The 22,801-nt window shown below is 43.0% G+C and overlaps 1 protein-coding gene across 1 annotated transcript in view; it reads left to right on the top strand.

Annotated features, from left to right (window-relative positions):
* The window catches only part of PLCXD3 (phosphatidylinositol specific phospholipase C X domain containing 3), a 158,413-nt gene extending 136,900 nt beyond the window's left edge, over positions 1 to 21,513 (top strand). Inside the window, exon 3 of the mRNA XM_084627661.1 lies at positions 18,901 to 21,513. Coding sequence (XP_084483787.1) covers positions 18,901 to 19,057 — 157 coding nt within the window. The 3' untranslated portion in view covers positions 19,058 to 21,513. The remainder of the gene's footprint in view (positions 1 to 18,900) is intronic.
* The last annotated feature ends 1,288 nt before the right edge of the window (positions 21,514 to 22,801 follow it).

The raw sequence follows: 22,801 nt of genomic DNA, 5'->3' as shown, positions 1-22,801 counted from the left end.
TGGGCCAAATAATCCATCATTTGTTCAGTCTCCCTCATACAGCCATTGAAATTGTTGCATACAAATTAGCTGTACAGTAAAAATGGTGACTGGTTGAGTTACTTCTGATATCACAATGGTCTAGAATTCTTGGCATGGCATAAATACATGCTTTGCTGTAGCTGTACACCACAAAGGTGTAATTCATAAAGTCAATATAGAGAGATGTTTGTGGAAGATTATAATTTCAAGATGCTCCTGCATAAGGCACAGTATTATGAACATAGGAATTTGGAGATGTGCCCTGAACGCGGGGGTTGGGAACACTGCATGGCTTTGTGCAGCAATTCGACAGAGATACTCTTAAGTTTGTTTTATTGAAGCTTTATTCCTTTCTCGTTCACTGGTTTGTTATTTAATGAACCCCAAGATTGTTACAGTCAAAATGGCTGAGAACTTTAAAACAGGATGGTGACAGACTGCAAGACCTAGGGATGAAATCTGGTGATATTCTAAACACAAAGAGCTCCCAACCATGCTATTCGCTGTTGCTATCACTTCACACTGATTCATCAGAAATTTTAGGCTTTGGTGTGACCCAGAGAGTGACATTCCTGGAATCTGTTGTGTAGATACTAATTAGGTAGCTTGCCAAAGCAGCTAGCAAGGATTTTGCCCCCTCCCAAAAAAATCAATGAGTGTATGTTGTGGGATTGTGAGCACAGATGTGTATACAGGTGCAAGACTCTCTTCCCTCTTCATGAGGGATCAGAAGAGGAATTAAACAATTGTTTGATTACCTTTACGGTTCTTTAAATGCCTGCCAGGGAAGCACTTGTGCTGCTTGAAATGCAGTTTAAAGAGCAGCCACATTACATCTAACACATGCTTCTGTGCTCTTCCATCGTTGTGTCTTTTTATTATGTTAAAGTGAAAGGAGCACGGAGAGACCTAGATGTCACCCAAAAGTATCTTTTTATGTTTTCCTTTTATAGGTGTTTGTAACATCCTTGTAATTTTTTCTATATGAAACAAAACAAATAATTCACAGTAGTGGTGTTGCCAACTTCAAATATTCAAAAATCATGAATTAGGCCCCAAAAATAATAAGATTTTTTTAAAAAATAATGATTTGAGTGTCTTTTATTTGCCTCCTTGGGTCTTGAGACTTTGAGGCTTCACCTTTTCCTGCTTTTCTCCAGGACCAAAAGGGCTAACAACCACCTTCTCCTTTTAATGAAAACTGAGATGCTTTAAGAAAAGCACCAAAAATCAGGAGACTCTCAATACAATTTCAGGAGCTGGGAATACTGCAATGAAGTCTGTGCAAAGCTGTCATGATGATTTTCCAGCCCAGACCAAAATGTACAAACTTCAATCCCCCTCTCTCTTACCATGATGACGAGGTTTTTTATTTGCCTATCAAAGAGGAGGTGTTTCACCCAGAGAAGTAAGATTTTGCAAGGCTGTGGTTACAAAACGGCTAAGCACTTTCATAAGGAAGCTTTTTAGTTTTAAGTTCCAGAGAATTATTTTAAACAGTGAGAAAATAAGTGTTTTCAAAATGATGATAATGACTTGTCCTTTTCAGGTCAGTGTCAGACCATGGTCATGTGATATAATCCATTCTATCTACTATCACTGTCACTCTGTTCTCGTCTTGCATATCATTTACATTGTCATTCTGTATACTAATGTCAAACACCTGTGCTGTTTCTTTTGAGTGTCTCTTGACTGCTCAGTGACATATGTGCATTCTGATCCCAGGGCTAGCTAGTTTCAGTTTTATTAATTCTCACATCAGTGCTCTGTTTTGCATTCACCTGGTTAACTGTCAGTTTGTTCCTGCTCTCAATTTTCCACTGACTAGTCCATCAAGCCAAAGGCAAATGCACATACCTCAGAGCAGGAGGATATCAATGCATTTTTAATTCTCACTGCAAGGGAGAAGCCGGAGAACCTTCATATTCTGTGTGTGCGGTGGTTGTGGGGGTTTTTGGAGGGAAAGGGGCAGAGGAGGTGGAAGAAAATAACAGAGACACAGAGGCACTCAGATCTATCACTGCCTGCAGCTGTACCACCTCAGGCAGCACTGTTGTCAGTTCTCATAAACTAAGCAGCGTTGAGCCCGGTCAGTAATTTGTTGGGAAAACTCCAGCAGATACCCAGCAGCGGCAGGCATGGAGGTTGGGAATTGGGTACTAAGGAATGTGTGCTGTGAACAGCTGAGGTTCCCACCCTGCCCTGAACACAATGCAGTCAGTGCACAGTTCAAGCTTAATCTCTCTCTGGCCTTTGGCTTTCTTTATTGGTAGTCACAACAGCATAAAACTCAGCCTTAGCTTTCTCCCCGCACTGAGACCTTCTGTTAATTAGGGGAAAAGGTGTGTCTTTTACCACATGCTAGCTAACACATGCTAAAATCCTAGTGAAGACAAGGCTGTTTCTAGCTTTCATGCCATTGTTTACCTTGGCTTGCCACCACATGTGAAGACTACTAACGGCCTTGTCTTCACTAGGATTCTTCTATACGTTAGCTGACACATAGTAAAAATCCACCTTTTCTCCTAGTGTGGACTAGAGGTAGGCACATTTTTGCAGACAAATAGTTTATATGATGAAAAATGTGGTTTCAATTGACCCAAAAACTAGTTGCAAATTTGACTTGAATAGTTTCAGCCATTCACAAAATGGCTGGAGAAGGAAGAGGTGCTGGTGCCAATGCCACTATCGCCTCTGCCATAACTTTCAGCCGAGAGGTTAGAGCACCTATATGGGATGTGGCAGAACCAGGATTGAAACCTCCCTGTGGAACACATGTGAAATGGACACTTCCGTTTCACAAAAAAATTTGAAACATTTCAAATTTGGTTTGACCTGAACAATTTTTTTCCCCAGTTGTTTGAAATTGCAACTGAACTGAAAAATGACTTATTCACCTAGCTCTATTTTGGGCACCCTCTTTACCTTTCCAAGGGTTTGCTTGAAGAGACCTCTCTGTGACAGATGCTGGGCACCAAGGGTCACTCCTTTCTCCTTATATATAGCCGTCTTGCCACAATGCATCAGTGCAACTAGCTCCACAGTTGAAATTTTTCGACTGAGAAATTTTCCTATCAGAAAATGCAATTTGTCAAAAATGAATATTTGTGTCAGGAATCATAGAATCATAGAATATCAGGGTTGGAAGGGACCTCAGGAGGTCATCTAGTCCAACCCTCTGCTCAAAGCAGGACCGATCCCCAATTAAATCATCCCATCCAGGGCTTTGTCAAGCCTGACCTTAAAAACTTCAAAGGAAGGAGATTCCACCACCTCCCTAGGTAACACATTCCAGTGCTTCACCATCCTCCTAGTGAAAAAGTTTTTCCTAATATCCAACCTAAACCTCCCCCACTGCAACTTGAGACCATTACTCCTTGTCCTGTCCTCTTCCACCACTGAGAATAGTCTAGAACCATCCTCTTTGGAACCCCCTTTCAGGTAGTTGAAAGCAGCTATCAAATCCCCCCTCATTCTTCTCTTCTGTAGACTAAACAATCCCAGTTCCCTCAGCCTCTCCTCATAAGTCATGTGTTCCAGTCCCCTAATCATTTTTGTTGCCCTCCGCTGGACTCTCTCCAATTTTTCCACATCCTTCTTGTAGTGTGGGGCCCAAAACTGGACACAGTACTCCAGATGAGGCCTCACCAATGTTGAATAGAGGGGAACGATCACGTCCTTCGATCTGCTGGCCCTACTTATACATCCCAAAATGCCATTGGCCTTCTTGGCAACAAGGGCACACTGTTGACTCATATCCAGCTTCTCGGCCACTGTAACGCCTAGGTCCTTTTCTGCAGAACTGCTGCCGAGCCATTCGGTCCCTAGTCTGTAGCGGTGCATTGGATTCTTCCGTCCTAAGTGCAGGACTCTCACTCTCAGGATTTTCACGGTTTTTTTCTCCCCCATCCTATTTCCCCCCCACACCTCACTGAACACAATAGAATCAGTGATGACTAGAGGTTTTTCTTTCACGTTTTCCTTTTTCCTTTCTTTGTTTCCTCTTTTTTTTATTTCTGCACTAACTTTTCCAAACGTCTCCACCTTTGGAAAAGTTACACCATAGCAAAAGGAGACGAAAAATACTATAACTTTGGCACTCTATGAAAAAACAAAAAGGACAAGAAGCGGGGGGGACGGACAATTCAAATCTTCCCAGGGTTTTTGGAAAAACTAAACAAAGTTTCTATTCAGAATGAAAATGTAGACCTCTTAGTGAGGCCACTTAATCTTGTTTCCTAGATCTGTCAGTGTCAATCATGTACTGTCCATTTTTTGGGCCAGCCAGATTGTGCATGACCCTTATGCTGCTAGGGTGGTAGTGTGGAAGAAGAGTGCAAGAAACCTTCCCCACCCTCCTTGCATAACACATGTGTAAGGGCCACCCATGCACTCAAGCAGTGTTCCCTCCATGGGCTCCTAGGGGTGCACAGCATCCCAAAAGGGATTGGAGGGGAGGAAAGTGTCTGGCTCTTTCCCCATCACACACCAAAGGGCACAGGCTACATCAGTCTATAGGCTGATGTACTCTGTATAATACCCCTGTGCACCAAGCTCCTTTGGGAGAAAGTGTACTTCAAGGGCTACATCTACTACTCCTGATGGAATTCTGGCACAAAAAATTAAAAATTCTGCACACAATATTTTAAAATTTTGCAAAATTCTGCATATTTTGTTTGCCAAAATAACACAATATAATCACACCTGTTTCAATTATTTTGGTCATTTATTTCAAAATACCTGTCAGCAAGTATGTCTGTAACAATACAGACAACAACAAAAGATTCAGGAAATGTTTTTTGACAAATAGATTCCTTACTAGGCATATTAATACAGAACTCTGAGTAATAATTCTGTATTTAAACTACAATACAGAGCCGTATTTCCCACACCTCTCAGAAGCAGTGCAAAGGCTTGGGGGAGTCAGGGGTAATGGAGGGAAGTAAATTGCTGGGAAGGAACCTGGGTGTGAACTTGGAGGGTTATTGGGTATGGGTGGGAAAAGTATGGAACAGGTTTTTTGGGGGATTGTTAAGGAACTTCCCCCTAGCCTCTCCCATTCAGTCAGGCACATTTGCCCCTGTCCCCATGTGTTCTTGCACCCCCATGTGTCCTTGCATCTCCTGTCCACATGTGTCCCTCCACCCCCACTCAGACACCCACTCCCCACATCTCCATGTGGGCCTGTACCCCTTCCCCCTGTCCCTATGTGGCTCTGTACTCCCTCCCCTGTTCCCATGTGTTTCTGTGTTCCCACCCAGCCACTCCCCTGTTCCTACATGTCCCTGTATCCCTCCCCCATCCCCATGTGTCTTTGTGCCCCTACTCAGCTACTCCCCTGTCCCTATGTGTCCCTGTGCCCCTCCCCTTGTCCCCTTGTCTGTAACCCCATCCAGCCACTCCCCTGTTCCTCTGTAGCTCTGCACCCCCTCCCCCATCAGCATGTGGCCCCGCACCTCCCTCCCCCTGTGGCCGTGTGCCTCCACTTCCATTCAGCCTGTCTTCCCCCACTAGCCCTTACGAGCCCCTGTCTGACCCCTTAGCACCCCACACTGTCTGACTCCCCATAAACCCTGTCTCCTGACCTGGCCTGACAGGCACCGTGAAGAAGGCAGGCTTTCTCTTCCTTAGCTGGCCCAGAGTTGCTGCTTTGTTCTATCCCCACAGCACCCTCTGGTGGACAAAAGGCAGAACTGCAGAAGTTATTTTCTTCTGGGAGCTGCTGCTGTTCTTGTGCCACAGTACCCTCTGATGGGCAAAAGGTGGAACTGCAGCAACATTTTGGCAGAAGCTTTTTTCTGTGCAAAAAAATAAAAATCTGCGGGGCTCTTTAATTCTGCATGTGCACAGTAACACAGAATTCCCCCAGGAGTAAGAATCTACACATGGATAAAAGACCCACAGCATGACTATAGCTGGCTGGGGTCAGCTAAAAATTGTGGTCCCAGAGCTCAGGTTCCAGTGAGCCTGAACAGTCTACACAGCAATTCTAAGCCCTGCAGCCCGAGCCCCGCAAGCCCGAGTTGGCTGATCCAGGCCAGCCATGTTTTTTTAATCTCTGTGTAGATGTACCTAAGGAGCTCCATGCTGCCCCTAACTCAGACCAGTGGCTCACTATCACAACCTAACTGTCTGTCTACATGACATGCTATATTTCTATTACCATTTTCTTGTGCTTTTACAGATATTGTTTCTGGGTTGTTTATACATGCAAGATTTTAAAATGCAAATAAGTAAAGCTATGAGCCACTGGGCAGTGTGTAAGAGGAACTCTAGACATAATACCATAAAGAACTCCCACTAATCTGGGGTGTGGCTGTTGAATGGCCCTCAACTACTCTCCTGAAGGTTGTGGGTTTGCATCTGGCTCCATCTCACGCTGAAAGGCCAGCTCCAAAATGAGTATCTGCTCCATTGGGTTAAAGCAGTGGAATATGGAATAGTTCGGAATAATAGACTGACTCCCACCCAAGAAAGCTGGTTTAGCAAGGGAGAAGTTGCCTTTGGAAGGAAGTCAACTTGTGGGATTCTGTGGTCACTTGTTGAGGCTGAGCAGGATGTGACCTGAGAAAGGGGGCTAAAAGTTGTAAAAAGGCCTGGAGCTGCTCTTCTGGGTACCATTCATCTTCCTGACACAGATGGTCTTCCAAGGAAATGGTGAGCTACTGAGGGACATTGTGGTTGGGATGTTTGGTGCATTCTATGTGATCTGTACTCTCTTGTGCTTTATCTCTTAAATATAAAAGAGAGGCGGTGTTAGAAGCTATGAAAACTGTCTCTGCGTGTGTTATATGCTTCCCAACTGCCACTTCCCTCCTGAGAGAGTTAAACGGTAAACCAGAAGGCTCACTCCTTTGGTAGGGTTCTAGGAGCAGGGTGTATTTATGCAACTGGGGTGTCTTGGGAATCAGCACTGGTCCTGGGGACAAGACAGATGGGCTGAGGGGCTCCATTTCTCTGATGGGGTAGCAGACTCATGGTCAGTGCCCAGGAAATGTGCCAGAGAGGCCATGAGGGGAAACAGTGCTGCAGCCTGCTGAGACCAGGGAAGCTTAAAACACCCAGGAACCCAGAGGCTGGTTTTTCCTCACAGCAGTCTCATTGGCAACCAGCAGGGGGTGCCCTACAGGATCTCTGACTAGTGCTGCATAACAGTAGAGCTGGAAATTGCATCTTAACGGTTTGATGGAACAATTAGATAAATCTATTTCCAAACCTTGTGCAAATACTACCATGAATCTGTAGGAAAAGAAAGGTACTTATTAATAGATGGACCCAAACCAAAACCCAGAATCCAAACACCACTAAACTACAGGGATTTTTAAATCTAGGTGTGAATTCTGCAGGTGGATACTCTCTCTTGTGCCAACACAAGTCTCTGAGGCAGAACACAGCCAAGAAAAGTTGAGTAAAGATAAACCAACCCACAGTCAGCAGCCTACAAGTTAAATAGGATACAAACTGCTGAGCCAAAGCCCTGCCTGACAACTCCCAGAAATATGACTGATGGTGGTGAATGCAGGTCTGTGAAAGGTCCAGTAAAGATAACATGAATCGTCTTTTATGAGGAGAGATTAATAAGACTGGGACTTTTCAGCTTGGAAAAAAGACGACTAAGGGGGGATATGATAGAGGTCTATAAAATCATGACTGGCGTGGAGAAAATAAATAAGGCAGTGTTATTTACTCCTTCTCTTAACACAAGAACTAGGGGCCACCAAATGAAATTAATTGGCACCAGGTTTAAAACAAATAAAAGGAAATTTCTTCACACAACGCACAGTCAGCCTTTGCCAGAGGATGTTGTGAAGGCCAAGGCTATAACAGGGTTAAAAAAAGAACTAGATAAGTTCATGAAGGACAGGTACATCGATGGCTATTAGCCAGGATGGGCAGGGATGGCGTCCTTAGCCTCTGTTTGCCAGAAGCTGGGAATGGATCACTTGATGATTACCTGTTCTGTTCATTCCCTTTGGGGCACCTGTCATTGGCCACTGTCAGAAACCAGGATACCAGGCTAGATGGACCTTTGGTCTGACCCAGTAGGGCCGTTCTTATGTCTGCATTTAATAAATCAACTGTATACCTTCAACAAAGCACTTCCCATATTGCAGTAAACTCCAAAGCCTGAGTTTTTAACTGAACCTTAATAACTTTTTTCAAATAGTAGAAAGAGAAAATGTAAAACTGAGACTAAACAAAAGTTGAATATTTTCTTTACTGCTGATAGAGATTTCCTCAGCAAAGAGTGTGAAAATCCATGTAAAATATGACCGAATGAGTCCTGATTCCAAAAATAACTTCACTATTCTATGAATTATTACTGCTAATAAACAAACAACAACATTCCTTCAGCAGCTAGGCAGGTACTAGATCCAGAGCACATTGCCTTCTCAAGCACCTCAACAATTATGAGGTACCTCTACCTAAGCAAAGGTGTGCAGTGATACTCTGCAGGTAATGTTTAAAGAGCCATGAGTGGGATGGGAGGAATCCAAGCTGATTCACAGTCAGCTCTCTTAACTGAATGGCTAATTATGAAATAATTGGAAACAAGTTAATGAATTAAGCCTCATTACACCATTCGGAGGGATGAACTGTCCTCATTTGAGGAAAAGATTGGAAAATTAAGACACAGAGCAGTTAAGCAACTTGTCCATAATGATACAGTCATTGGAAGAGCCAGGTTTGGAACACAGAACCCCTGACACAAGCTCTGTGGCCTAACGATTAATGCTTGATCGTTCACTAAAAATTGAGTTTATTTTTCCAGGCTAGTGTTGTTACTTTAATGAGTGTTTCTATAATCATAGCCCCAGGCTTGTTGAAACCTTTCCTAGCTGTGAAATTGCTAACACCCTTAGATACACCGCTTGCCTCCCCATTGCTCTAAAAGCTCAACATTCCAAAAACAGAATCAGGAATAAAAGCAAGATACTGAGAACAAGCCACTCGCCTAGAGGGTCAACATTTGTTGCTATTAAATATCCCATTGCACTTTTTGCAAGAGTAAGGATATTGGTTCAGTAAATACTACTAAAATGTTACCATTCCCTGCCTTTGCAGGTGGAGACAGAAAGCTGACTTTTAAGTTCACGGTGTTCGTTTCAAAACCAAAAACTGGCCTGAAGTACAAAGAAAACTGGCCCCATTGATTCTGGAAAGACTATAGCGCTCTGATCAATCATATTAAAATATTCATCTGGCCCAAAAATTTTAGTCTGCACACTCTAGTTAAATGTGTTTCCAAACTTTATACAGCAATTGGAAAACCACTGAATTATAGATAAGCATTTCAGTGGAATAAATGCACAAGCTATTGGATGCTAGTGCAGCCAGCGCTTGCATCTTGCCAACTCATGAACAGTGTAACACTTTCATTCAAGATCCTGAAAAACTGACTCCCAGCAGGGTCCTGTGAGATTGAATGAATAATGTACCAAATTCATTTCAGCCAGTGTTCTAAAAATACAATGCACCTCAATGCCCAGAAGGATTGGCATAGCCCATTAAAATGTTTCAGATAGCTTTGTAACACTTTCAGCCCCTTCTCATGGAGACCTAGGCAGACTTGTATGATACTACCAAATGACAAAGGAAAAACTGTGGAATCTGAGCTGCTGGGGAACTGAGATTAACCGTTTGCATTCTGACATTTTCATGATTACCACCCCAGGGAATGATTCTGAGGATATATGTGGTTGCAGCTCCAAAAGGTTCACAGAGGGATTTCCAGACATATCAAAGTAGTACTGGTCAGGAAAATTATATTAGCAAATAAATTACATAGCACTGCGCAGATCAGGCAGACTGTGGTAATAGTTATTATTTTATTAAACTGATCTTCCACTGTTAGCCCTGCACATTGAGATCAGTAGAAGAGAAGGAACAACAAGTCAAATATATGTAGCAATGATAATTGGCCTTTATAGATAGTACTTCAAAGTACTGTATAAACAGGAAGGGTTTAAATGTAGCTTTAAGCCAAAGCCTGCAGTAGGGGTGGGTGACTGTGGAGGGGTATTGCCCAAATGGGAGCATTGAGAGAGAACTTCCTGCAGTACTGCACAGCATTGCTGGTGGTGTATCTTTTTACCAGGTAGAGCATGACCAATGCAGAGCCTCATCTGTAGTAGGGTTGCCAATTTTGGTTGGACATATTCCTGGAGGTTTCCTCACATAACAAACTTTAATTAAAGATTAATCTTTAATGCCTAGAGACTCCAGGACAATCCTGGAGGGTTGGCAACACTAATCGGTGGCCCCAGCAAACTCCCATTGACATTAAGGAAGCCACGTTTGTCTAACACTTGAGCATTCTTGAAAATCCCACCCAGAGAGTTTAAGACCTAACTATTCTGCTAATTCTGTGTGTGTCCAATTTTGGGTGCCCAATTTGAGATTCATGGGATGGAGATACACAGAGCACCCCAGATCCCACTGAAGTCAACTGAATTGCATGTGCTTGGCACCACTGAAAATTAGACCCAGCATGTGTCAATTTGGGCACCCAAAACTAGTGGATATTTTTACAAACTGGCCTAAAACTGGCAAATCAGTCCAGGCAGTTCAATTATTTGAACTAAGGAGTTCTTAACAGCAGCTCCTGTGCTCTTATCACTAGGCAGTGATGCAAAGGATCAATTATTGTCTTGCAAATGAGCATTTCTTGTAGGAAAGGGGGATTGGAGAGGGAAGAAACACTGAAAATTCTATCGCAACATGTAAATCTCATTTTTGTCCTGAGCAAATGGAATAGCTTCACGGTTCAGAGTGACTGTTGATAACTGGGGCACTTACTGATAGACGGTTTTGCAATCTGCACATGAAACCACTTCTCCCTTTCTGGATTAGTCATTGTAGTGGTTCCTTACAATCTGAAAGAAAACCTACTGTCTTCTCTTTAGCAATGAAACTCTCATTAGTAGCAATAAAAGCTCTTTTGTTTTGCGTTTACAGTGCTGCTTTTTTCCCTCTCCTCCCTTAAAGGCTCTGCTGAGAGAAATGGATGTTTCGCCACAGGAGGCCCCATGATCGAACACTGCAATCATTAACGTTCTGTCACATCCTCAGAGTTTTATGACTCAGACATAAAAATTCCCTCTGAGCTAAAACAGGCCAAAAGCAGATTTTCTTTTTACCAAATTGTAATGCAGTTAGCTTTGTCGTATTTTAGTTCTGAAAGGCAGCACAAGGGGATTTCAGTTTTGCTCCCTTAACTGAAGTTATATGAAGTTCTTTTTAATAAGATTTGACATGATGCTAGTCCAGGGGTTCCCAAACTTGGTTCACGGCTTCCCCAGCTCCCAATGGCCGGGGAATGGCGAACTGCAGCCACTGGGTCTGGGAGCTGCGAGTGGCTGTACCTGCGGACAGTCAGGTAAACAAAGCGTCTCACAGCCCGCCAGGGGCTTACCCTGAACAAGACGTGAACCAAGTTTGGGAACCCCTGTGCTAGTCCATTCTGGTTTTTGTTTAAGTTACGCAATGTTCTTCGGCTTTGAAACAGCCTATGAATGATTTGTTTGGACCTGATTCTCCTCTTGCTTTCATACCAGTCTTATCTCCATTGTCTTCAAACCAGCTACTCCTGATTTACCTGGGTGAAAGCAAGAGGCAAATCGGAGCATTGTTTCACAGGAAGCATTGGAGTTGAAGAAATGGTTTTTCCTCTTTCAGGAGAGAAGTGAGTGACCACAGACGTGCAGCAGCGTGTGTTTATTTACAGCACACTTTTGAGCTGGTGGAATGAAATCAAAACAAGGGAACAGACCACCCAAAGTAATAGACACTCTATCAGTCACGTGTTCAACACAGTAGGGTAGCCTGTCAGCCTGGACCTCTTCCTTCCTGTAGGCATTCTTCTTTCTTTTTCCTAGAACACCAATACAGACCTGCACTGGGGAAGCTGAGTTGTATTTCATCCTTTGTTCACCAAACAACATGGCACCCTGCCACAGGAACTGATTTTGACCTCACAGTGGTGCAACTCAAGCATAATCCCACTGAACTCAATGGAGTTACACCAGTGCAAAAGAGGGGTGAGTCAGGTCAGAGTGAGGCCTAGTGCATAAGGTTTATGGGACTGAAGGAAGGTATTTCTCTTTTCTGTTCACTTACTGGGTAGGGTTGCCAGGTGTCCGGTTTTCAACTGGAACTCCTGGTCGAAGAGGGATCCTGCCGGCTCCGGTCAGGACTGCTGACCAGGCTGTTAAAAGTCCAGTCGGCTGTGCAGCAGGGCTGAGGCAGTCTCCCTGCCTGCCCTGGTTCCACACAGATGCTGGCATTTCCCTCTGGCTCCAGGGCAGAGGTGCCACACGGGCTCTGTGCACTGCTCCCATCCCAAGGGCCAGCTCTGCAGCTCCCATTGGCTGGGAACCACGGCCAATGGGAGCTGCAGGGGTGGCACTTGCGGATGAGGGCAGCACGCGGAGCTGCCTGGCCGCACCTCAGCCTAGGAGCCAGAGGGAAATTCCGGCCACTTCCAGGAGCCTCCTGAGGTAAGTGTGGTCCAGAGCCTGCAACCTGAACCCCATCCACACCCCAACCCCCTGCCCCTGCCCTGAGCCTCCTCCTGCACCCAAACTCCCTCCCAGAGCCCGCACCCCCTCCCGCACTCTGAACCCCTCATTCCTAGCCAGAGCCCACCCCCCGCACACCTCATCCCCAGCCCCAACCCAGAGCCCGCACCCCCAGCCAAAGACCTACCCCCTCCGCACCCCAGCCCCCCACCCAGAGTCCCCCCGCACCCTGAGCCCCTCATTTCTGGCCCCAGCCTTGAGCCCATACCCCCTCCCACATCCTATCCCTCGGGCCCCAGCCCAGAGCATGCAGCCCCAGCCAGAGCCCTCATCCCCACCCACACCCCAACCCCCTGCCCAGCCTGGTGAAAATGAGCGAGTGAGGGTGAGGGAGAACGAGCAATGGAAGAAGTGGGGATGGAGTGAGCAGGGGGTGCGGCTTCTGAAAAGGGGTAGGGTAGGGGCGTGGCCTTGGGAAGGGGCAGGGCAGGGGCTGGGCAAGGGTGTTCAGTTTTCTGCATTCGGAATGTTGGCAACCCTATTACTGGATCGTGCAGCACAGTCTCTCTCAGAGCTATTATTTCAGCTGGCTGTATGTAGCCTAAGGCAGGCAACACTGCATCAGTTTGTTCATGTGGTCCATGTTATCAAGGTTATTTTTACAACCATAAGGACCGGAAGATTCTTTGAAAAAAAAAAAAAGAAACTGAAATTCTGCAGCATAACTCCATTGCAAGGAGTGGATTCCATAGCAAATTCCTCAGCCAGTGAGTCAGCAAGGCTTAGCTAATTATTCTTAATAGATCATTTTAAAAGGGAGGCATCATAATATACAGATAATTTGCAGAAATTTGTGCTAACTTTTCAAGGCTTATCCAAATAGAAATGCACCACCAAACTTTTTGAAATGTGCCGATAACTAATTTGCATGTGTCAGAACTTCCAACTACTTGGCCATTAATTTACAGCAGCAATCAAACTCACATGGGGCTTTTCATCTTCTAAGCACTTTGGAACATTTACTGCCAGTAATTAAATCGCACAACAGCCCTGTCAGGCAAGCAAGCATTCTGATTTACTCATCAAGTAATATTATTGGTTGTCACGGCAGCATTTGACAGATAGGGAAATAGGGAAACTGAGGCGAAGTGAGTTTAAGAGATTTAAGGTTTTTCCAAGGCTATGAAGAGGTAGCACTGTTCTGGTCTACGTAGTTTTGGTACCAATATAACTATTTTAAGTAGGGGTGTGGTTCTTTTTTACCTAAATAGTAATACCAGTACAACCTCTAGTGTAGACACAGTTTTACTTGTACCAGTATATCTGATTCCACTTCCTGTGTGGTACTGATATAGCTGCCTCCATAATGGTTGTACCACCTTAACTGTGCCAATAGAGCTTAAGCAGTATAACTTTTGTGTGTCAACAAGGCCTGTGTGAGAGCTGAGATCAGTACTTGTGAATTTTTGGGGCGGAGACCTGTTCTCAGACCATTCTATCACTCTTTCCAGTGTAAGGTTAGGAAGCTTTGGCCCTGATACTGCAGGTGCATGGACAGTAAAATCCTTGACGCAGACTCCCAGTGGCCAAAGGGGTCTGCTTACATAGATGCAACTGCAGGGGGGTGGGGTCCATGGTTGGCTACAGTGCATTTATAGGGGGAGAGAATTGTTTATGCCCATGAACAAAATCCACTTTGTTAGAGAGATTAAGGCTTTGTTTACACTGGATTTTCGTCAGTAAAACTTGTCATTCAGGGGTGTGAAAAAAACACACCCTGAACGACAAAAGTTTTACCGACGAAAAGCACCAGTGTGAACAGCACTTTGTCGGCAGGAGAGCTCTCCTGCCGACAAAGCTACCGCCGCTCGTTGGGGATGGAAGTTTTTTGTCGGCGCAAGAGGTCTTTCCTGCTGACAAAGAACGGCTACCCTGTGCACCTTTTAGCCGCACAGCTGTAGCAGCACAGCTGTGTCACTAAAAGGTGCAAAGTGTAGACATAGCCTAAGAGAATATACACTAATGCCATGCTATCTACTGGGTTTCTGTGAGTGTAAAAACTTGTGGGTGGCTGCCACACAGCATGGTCTGCATTTTCCTGACTAAAACCCTTAATGAGGACAATTACAGTACTAGTTTGAGGCATGCTGGAAATTACAGTGAAGGGTAAACAAGTTTTGCATTGCCATTAGAAAGAGACCCAGAGGAATATTAAACCAGGATTATTCCCATAATTGCAGTTAACATGTGTGAGTGTTTGTACTAAAGCAAAACAATACACACAGTTTCTTGCAACCCCGGATGTAGAGCCGTTTTCAAGGTGGCATTATGGGAAGAGGGAAATGTACTGCCCTTTATGTGAACTTCTCATCATATGCAGTGTTAACAAAAGAGACTTTTGTAAAATACCCTAAGCCTAATTCTTGAGGTCAGTGGAGTTACACCAGCACAGAATTTGGGCCCCATGTATTTTGCTGCTTTTATTTTTTCTGTGCATTAATATGGAGAAGTCTTGTGCTTTGCTAGGCAAAGATTTATTTTATTTTATTTTATTTGCTGTCTAATCTAATCTATATATGATTTATGTTTGCAAGATCTCTAGATCAGCAGTTCTCAACCCACGGCCCAATTAGCACACAGCTCTGGCCCAGCTCAGCCGTGTGCTAAAGGCCGCCCACGTGGCAGGGTCTGGGATCCCAGCTGCCCACCGCTCAGAGTGCCAGGGTCAGGGCTGCCGGCCCACCCCATATGGCGGGTGTCCAGGGCTCAAGGCTGTCCAGGGGTCAAGGCTGCCAGCTGGCCCTGCGGAGTTGGGGGGTCTGGAGTCTGGGGCTGCCTGTGGCCCCATGGGGTCTGGGGCACCTGACCCGTGGGGTCAGGGGTCTGGGGCTGCTGGCCCACCCTGCAAGGTCCGGGGCTCACGGCCAGCCCTGTGGGGTCCAAGGCAGCCCCACAATGCGGGTCCTGGGTCTGGGGCAGGCAGCCAGACAGCCCCGCATGGCAAGTTCTGGGCTGCCACTACTCTGCCACCTGGCCCCTGCAGCCCAGGTAACACATTATGGGCTGCATAAATAAGTTGAGAACCACTGCTCTAGATCCATCAACCAAAGATCCTTATCAGTTTATCTGACAGTATGTGACTGGGGATGGTGCAATCAAGTTCAGTCTGAAATATTAAATGAAATCCGCTAGCTACCAGCACTGAGCCTGAAAGAGTCTCATGTCAAGGCACACCAGCTCAGGTGAGCCTGAAATGGAATACTAGCCTAAAGTAAACCTGTCTAGTAAATGTTAGATTGATTTGAACCTGGCATGAGAAAAAGAACACTGATTATAAATATCAAGGTGATAGGTACCTTATTACATAGGTTACATCAGAGGTTCTCAAACTGACGCACAGGCCCCCCTGTGGGGGGCGCTGACTGTATTCACGGGGGGAGAGGGTGAGAAGCTTTAGGAAAAAAACGTATGGCACACATTTTACCCACAGCAATAAATAACTAGCAAATCTGATTCCTCCTGATATATCAGGTCCTCAAATAGTGCTGTGCATTTGACTCTAGATGGTACTGTGCATTTTGACAGATTTCTGTTACCCTTGCACAGTATTATACAAAGCCATTGCCATCTGTACATTAATCTGTTTGCTAAGTCACGGTATGCATATTTAATTGTAAGCTCAACCACAATCGCAGTTTTGTTTTTGCTCATATTACAGTGGATTGTTGGCTCTGTTTTGAATCAAAGCATTTCTCTTTGTAATATTTAGAGACAGTAGCTTGTTGATTTTTTTTTTTATCGGTATATGTACCTGTCTGGCCAGGGCATAAACTACTACAGATAAAACAAAGTGGGGGCATGATCAAATAAATTTGAAAACCACTGGATTAGATGATCAGAAAACTCTTGGGTTGGGAACAGAATTACAAAATTATCATCAGTTTCACAGCAAACAAATGGGATGCCACAAAGAGAAGATGTTATGCCTCAAGTAGAAATAAATATCAAAGGCAGATGAGCACTTAAGAAATAAAGAACCTATATCAAACTAGTTAGAGACAGAATCAGGTCCCTCACTTTTAAGTCTAAAAGACTTTCTGAGCTCAAATAGGAAGCTAGAATTAAAAGGAAAGTCCGTTTAAAGCCCTCCCTGGGAATTCTGCCCAATGTAGTCCTCCAGTGTTCAGCAAAATATTGACATTTCAATATGACACTGCATTTTGAGTGCTTTCAACCCCTTTTGAGCCATCCTTAATCAGTTTCCTCATGCTCTGGTTCATCTGTGTCATTCTGGTTATGATTTGTCCAGTTCCTCAAAAGCTGGTTGGTGTCATAGGCGCCGCCTTCCTCCAGACCCTGGGAGTGCTCAACCCGCTGCTCCGCCCCAGGTCCCGCCCCCACCAGACCCCAAGCCCCGCCCTCTGCCCCGCCTCTTCCCATCCACTTCCTCCCTCTCCCATGAGCATGCCCCATTCCCGTTCCTCCCCCTTCCTCCCAGAGCCTCCTGCACCACCACGAAACAGCTGATTGTAGTGGGTGGGAGGCGCTGTGGAGGTGAGGAGGGAGCTGGCTTCCAGTGGGTGTTAAGCACCCACTAATTTTTTTCCATAGGTGCTCCAGCCCTGGAGCACACATGGAGTCGGCACCAATGATTAGTGTCAATTCCTTTCAAATGTTGGTTCCTGGAATCATGACATGGTCTCTCTCCAGTTTCATAGTCTGTCTCGTGGTTCTTCATGCAACAATACCAAGTACAATTCTTCAGATTTATACATAATAAAATTACAAAGATACTCCATTAAGTCTGGATTCAGCAAAGCACTTGAACACATGCTAAGCACCTGCTTAAGTCCCACTGGAATCAATAAAATCAAATTTTATGCTTTCATGAATAGAGACGGACTTTGCATGTGTTTAAGTGCTTTTCTGATCTGAACCAAGGCCTGGGAGTGCTGTGCTTTTCTCTTTGTAATATTTTATAGGATCCAGGTTAACCTTTGTGTCAACAGTGAATACTTTTATAATTAAAGTAATTAAGTCACTTATAAGTAAAATCTGTATCCTTCACCCATTATGCATGCTTTCTTACTATTTTGCCTAAGGTCATTGGTCAGGAATAGATTAATTTACATTCAAAACATTAGACCTGATTGGTATTGCTACCAGATCAGAATTTTACACTTGCTTTGTATAAGGGAAAATTACTACCTCAGGTGCAATCCAGGAGGGAATCAGAGATTTGTAGATTTTAAGGCCAGAGGGGTCTATTACGTTCATCTAGTCTGAGCTCCTGCATAACATAAGTCATAGATTTTACTCTGTGCATTCCTCCTTTTAGCCCAGTAATGTGTGGTTGAACTAGAGCATATTTTTAGAAAGACATTTAATCTTGATGTTAAGACTCCAAATACTGGACAATTTGGTAATTTGCTACAATGATTGATTACCCTCACTGTTAAAAATGTGCACGTTTATTTCATTTGAACTTTGCTAACTTCAGCTTCCAGCTATTGGATCTTGTTATGCCTTTATCTGCAGGATTAAAGAGTCATCAACTATCAAACATCTTCTCCATATATAGCTTATTAGAGATCATAATATAGCCTTCATGGCATCACAGAGAGCTCTAGGCTATAAAGAGACACACAGAGATACATTTTGCAGTCCAATATCCCACTTCTGGGTTCCTGACCTAATAACTCCACCCTGTCTCAAAAACAACCATAAGTCTTATTTTCTTCCACTAACTAATCATAAAGACACAAACTCATGATGGAACATAGCCCATGACTTGACTATTGGACGTGTGATATACAGTTTTGTAAAGAAAGGGATATTCAGCACATTGTTCTGGTGTCCCAAACTAAGATTTAATATAAGTCTAAATTCTGATGGGAAATAACTATCAGGAGCAATGGAACTTTAGAGAAACAAAGGTCTTGTTTTTGTGAAGTGAAACAATGAAGAAATAAGTGTGAGAACAATAGACAACATCCACTATGTAAGCAGAATGTTTCGCAAAGCTTTGTATGATGTGTCAACCTAGCATGAACGATGACTTGTTTTCTCTGTTATTTCTCCTTCCTAACCAATTGCTGTGGGATTGCATGGCATGTTTCTATTAAATGTTTGCATTAATCCTTAAGAAACTGAAATATAATCAAGACATAGTCTACACAGGGAATTAAAGGAGGAAAGGGTGAAAATTTCAAATGTGCTCAGCCATGGCCTAATTGAAGTCAATGGGCATTTTACCCTGGGGAGCAAAGTGAAGTCAATGCTAAGTGCTTTATAAAACTCCACCCAAAATACTTGTCTTGCTTCTTTATTAATAATTCTTCTTCCTTTTCCTCCTCAGGGCTCTTCCCGCAATGATGCATTGGGTCCGAACTCAGAAACCAGGAGAAAGTGGTATCAATATTATCACTGCTGATTTTGTAGAACTTGGTGACTTTATCAGCACTGTCATAAAACTCAACTATATCCTGGATGAAGGCGAAGCTGATACTACTTGATACTACTGCAATATATTTGTTGTTCATTGAGTAGATTTGAAAGGAAAACCCAATTGTATTAGAAAAAAATATCTTGTAACACACAGATCTTCCTATAACACTGAATCTCTGAGGTGTTTAGGGCTGTAGTGGGTGGGCAAAGGGAAATGTTTTGATTGGTTATAATAATTTTCTACGTTAATAAACCCTCATGTTTTTCATTTGAAGAGCAAAACAGGATTTCTTTAGTGGTCGACTAGAGAAAGCCACTGCACATTTTCCACAAAGTACCAAATATAATATTTGTGTCTTACTTCCAAGGTTATGAATAGTGCCAAGCAATTTGCTTTATGTAGATTGGAGGGACATATAATGCCCTCTGTCTGCACAGGGAATTCCTACTGACATGAATGTTTTGCTGCAGACTGAGGGCACTGTATGACCCTAATGTTTCAATTCAACGCACTTCATCTGTTAGGTGGCATAACTGATTGCATTCATTGGCAGCCATCAGTTTATTGGCATTTGGGGAATAAATTCAATATAAAGTCATGCTTGCAATTCTTGTATCATCAGCAGACAGCAAATATTGAGAACCATATTCTGTAGCCTGTGCAGAATATGGGCCAAATCCTGATCACCTTGCTCACCTGGAGTAGGATTGTCAGAAGTGCTGTGCACTTGCTGAAGTCAAAAAAGTATGCAGCATTGGCCTAACTCGAATCCCATGAAAGCCCATGGGAGTTTTACCATGGACTTCAGTAGGAGCAGAGTTATGGCAATGCTGAGCACTTTTAAAAATCCCTCCCATGAGAAGTCCCATTTACAGATCTGATGCAAAGCCCATTGAAGTCAACGGGAGGCTTTTCATTCATCGGCTTTGGACTAGGCCCTAATTCAGTAGAATTACTCATCTGAGTAGGATGAGCAGGATTTGACCTCATCTATAGAAATTTACTTTCTGCAGGAATAAATCTATACAGACGAAACGTTGACTTGTTTAATACGAAGTTGCAGTATCAATTTCTCTTTAAGGCAGCTATAAACACAGAGCAACAGTTTTCTGCTGATGAAAAAATTGGTGCCAATTCAACAGTGAAAAATTGCTCTACTAAAGAGTGGAACAGTTCAGTGAGTAGCAAATAACATTAATCTATGGTCCTTTCATTCCTGTGAAATAATAAATCATGACAAGAGGTTTAGAATACCTGCTATTACAACAGCAGACCCTCCAGTCCCCCTACTCTTAATGAAACATATATCACTCTAATGGGTGAAAAAGTTGGTGAGATATAAAATAAAATGAGAGCAGAGTCATTGTATGGTTTCAACAACTCACAATTGGATATTAATAGAGTTAATCATATATACTGATGTGCATGTGGACAATGGAGGAAAGTAGAGCATTTAGTAAAATTTCTACAAATCATACGGACTCCAAAGTAGTACAATGAGAAATTGCTTATTGAAATATCATAGTTTAAATTTGAGAGGGTGAGGGTTAAGGTGGCATCCTTATTCAGTTGAAGTCCCCTTGATAGCAATGGAAGTTGCTTGAGTAAGGCCTAAGGATGGTTTTATTTGGCCCTTACTAATTTCCATTAAGTGATAAAACATGAGGAATAGAAACTGCAAATGCAACGTTCTGAGGTTACGAAAATGAAAATGGCGTCGCCAGGAATGGATATTTTTTCATTTCCAAAGTAGTGGAATAAAAGGTATATTCACTGGTATTTTGTATTTAGATGATGTGCCAGTGTGTGTCCATGCATGTATGTGTGCATTAAAGGCACATATATATATATTGTCTCTATGTACATAATACAGAGACATGCACACACAGAACTGTGCCCTCATTTTTAGCTATAGGTATATATACAGGTTAAAGAATGTAGAAAGTAAATTTACGACTCCTTCTTCATTAACCATCCCTGTGTGTCAATTAGGGCTATGAGAACCAATCACAATGGGACCGCAAAACCAGGACAGTTTGGTTTCTTTACTAACCCAAAACTTGACCAAAACATTTGCTGAGGTTCACAAACACTGTCTCTTCCCATAGGAGATGGAGGAAGCTATGGTTTTCACACAAAGCGAGACGAAACTCAGTAGGTTCTGATGAAAGTAGTTTCCAGATTCTCTCAAAGGAAAATTCAACAGATGAGAGCTACATGAGTTGAAATGCACAAGTAAGTTTTGCTGAATCCCGTGCAAACTGAAACGGCCACATTTTGCACAGTTCTCAAGGCAGTGCCTTTCCTTTGAACAGGGCGTCTGGTGATATACATTTAGAACTTGTTTCCTTACTTATTGGAGATATGGTTTAAGAAACTATTTTCATAATTATTTCAGTGAGCCAGATTGCTTTTTTTTCAATGTCTTCTGTCATTTTTCAGGTTTCAGAGTAGCAGCCGTGTTAGCCTGTATTCGCAAAAAGAAAAGGAGTACTTGTGGCACCTTAGAGATTAACAAATTTATTTGAGCATAAGCTTTCGTGAGCTACAGGTAGCTCACGAAAGCTTATGCTCAAATAAATTTGTTAATCTCTAAGGTGCCACAAGTACTCCTTTTCTTTTTGTCATTTTTCAGTTATTTAAATGTGGCCAAAGCATTTTAACTGCATAAAAATATTATATGTTAAAAAAAATAAAAAATCTGAGCAGTGCAAACATCTTTAGGGTGAGCAAAGAAAAAAGACTAATTTGCTTTTATTTTGTGATTGGGTTTCTATTATAAACAACTGAGAGGCACAATGTTGATTTCCTCCTGGAAACCCTGAGTCAAGCACACATAAAATGCCACAAGGGTTTCATTTATATAAATATGTACTGAAAACAGGTGTTTCGATGTATTTAAGAAAAAAGTATATATAAATATAACTATGTTGTATCTTGAGCTTATTGGCATTGTTAAAATGTTTGCTTAGTATCAGTTGTGTCCTATTTGTTGTTTGGGTGCTGGAAAATAAAAGCAAAGCAAAAAAAGTCCTCTGCAAAGATAGGGTAATAAACAAATTATGTAGTTTCTCCATTAGGCTGGGGGAGGGAAGGGATCTTTATACTGTTAGCTAAATGCACAAAAAAACTTTGTCAGCTAAATGACATTTTCATTCAGCTGTTAATCTCCTTCCCAATGGAGAAGAACAGAATTTAATGGCAAGGGCTGTGAATAAACAAACTAGCTTTAACTGTTGTCGGGGAGGGAATAGAGTAACGTGCAGTTCGCTAGTCTGTGATGGACAAACATCTTAATCCTGCCATCCTAACAGGGAAAGTTTCCATTGTTGTACTTGTGGGATGCTTGCCAAGAAACCAAACGCACCAGAAAGGAAGTGTGCAATACAACTGGACCCTTTTGGGGCTTGTCTACATAGGGAGTTATTTCAGAATAGCTATTCCCAATTAACTGCATGTATGGATGCTTATATTCCATCATGAGTGTCTTATTCCACATTAGCTTAATCCATACAGCACTCTTATTCCAGAATAAGAGCAAGTACTCGTGGAATTACTCAGGAATAGTTAATCTGCTTTAAATTCTCACCTTCACTTATTCTGCATTAATTTTTATGTGTAAACAAGCCCTTAGAGCCCAATCTCGCCATCTGTATGTAGGCAAAATTGACTTGAACATTAAATGTGTCTGCTTAAGAACTGCAGAATTGGGTCCTACTGCGTTCTGTTGTTTGACATAGCCTGCTTTGGTTTTTCTGCACACATACCACATGGAATCCTATAAGGGAAATAATGACTGTAATCTACTCAT

Source organism: Lepidochelys olivacea, assembly GCF_965140295.1.
Source record: "Lepidochelys olivacea isolate rLepOli2 genome assembly, chromosome: 5".
Classification (NCBI taxonomy): Eukaryota; Metazoa; Chordata; order Testudines; family Cheloniidae; genus Lepidochelys; species Lepidochelys olivacea.
This window is presented reverse-complemented; position numbering and strand designations above follow the sequence as displayed.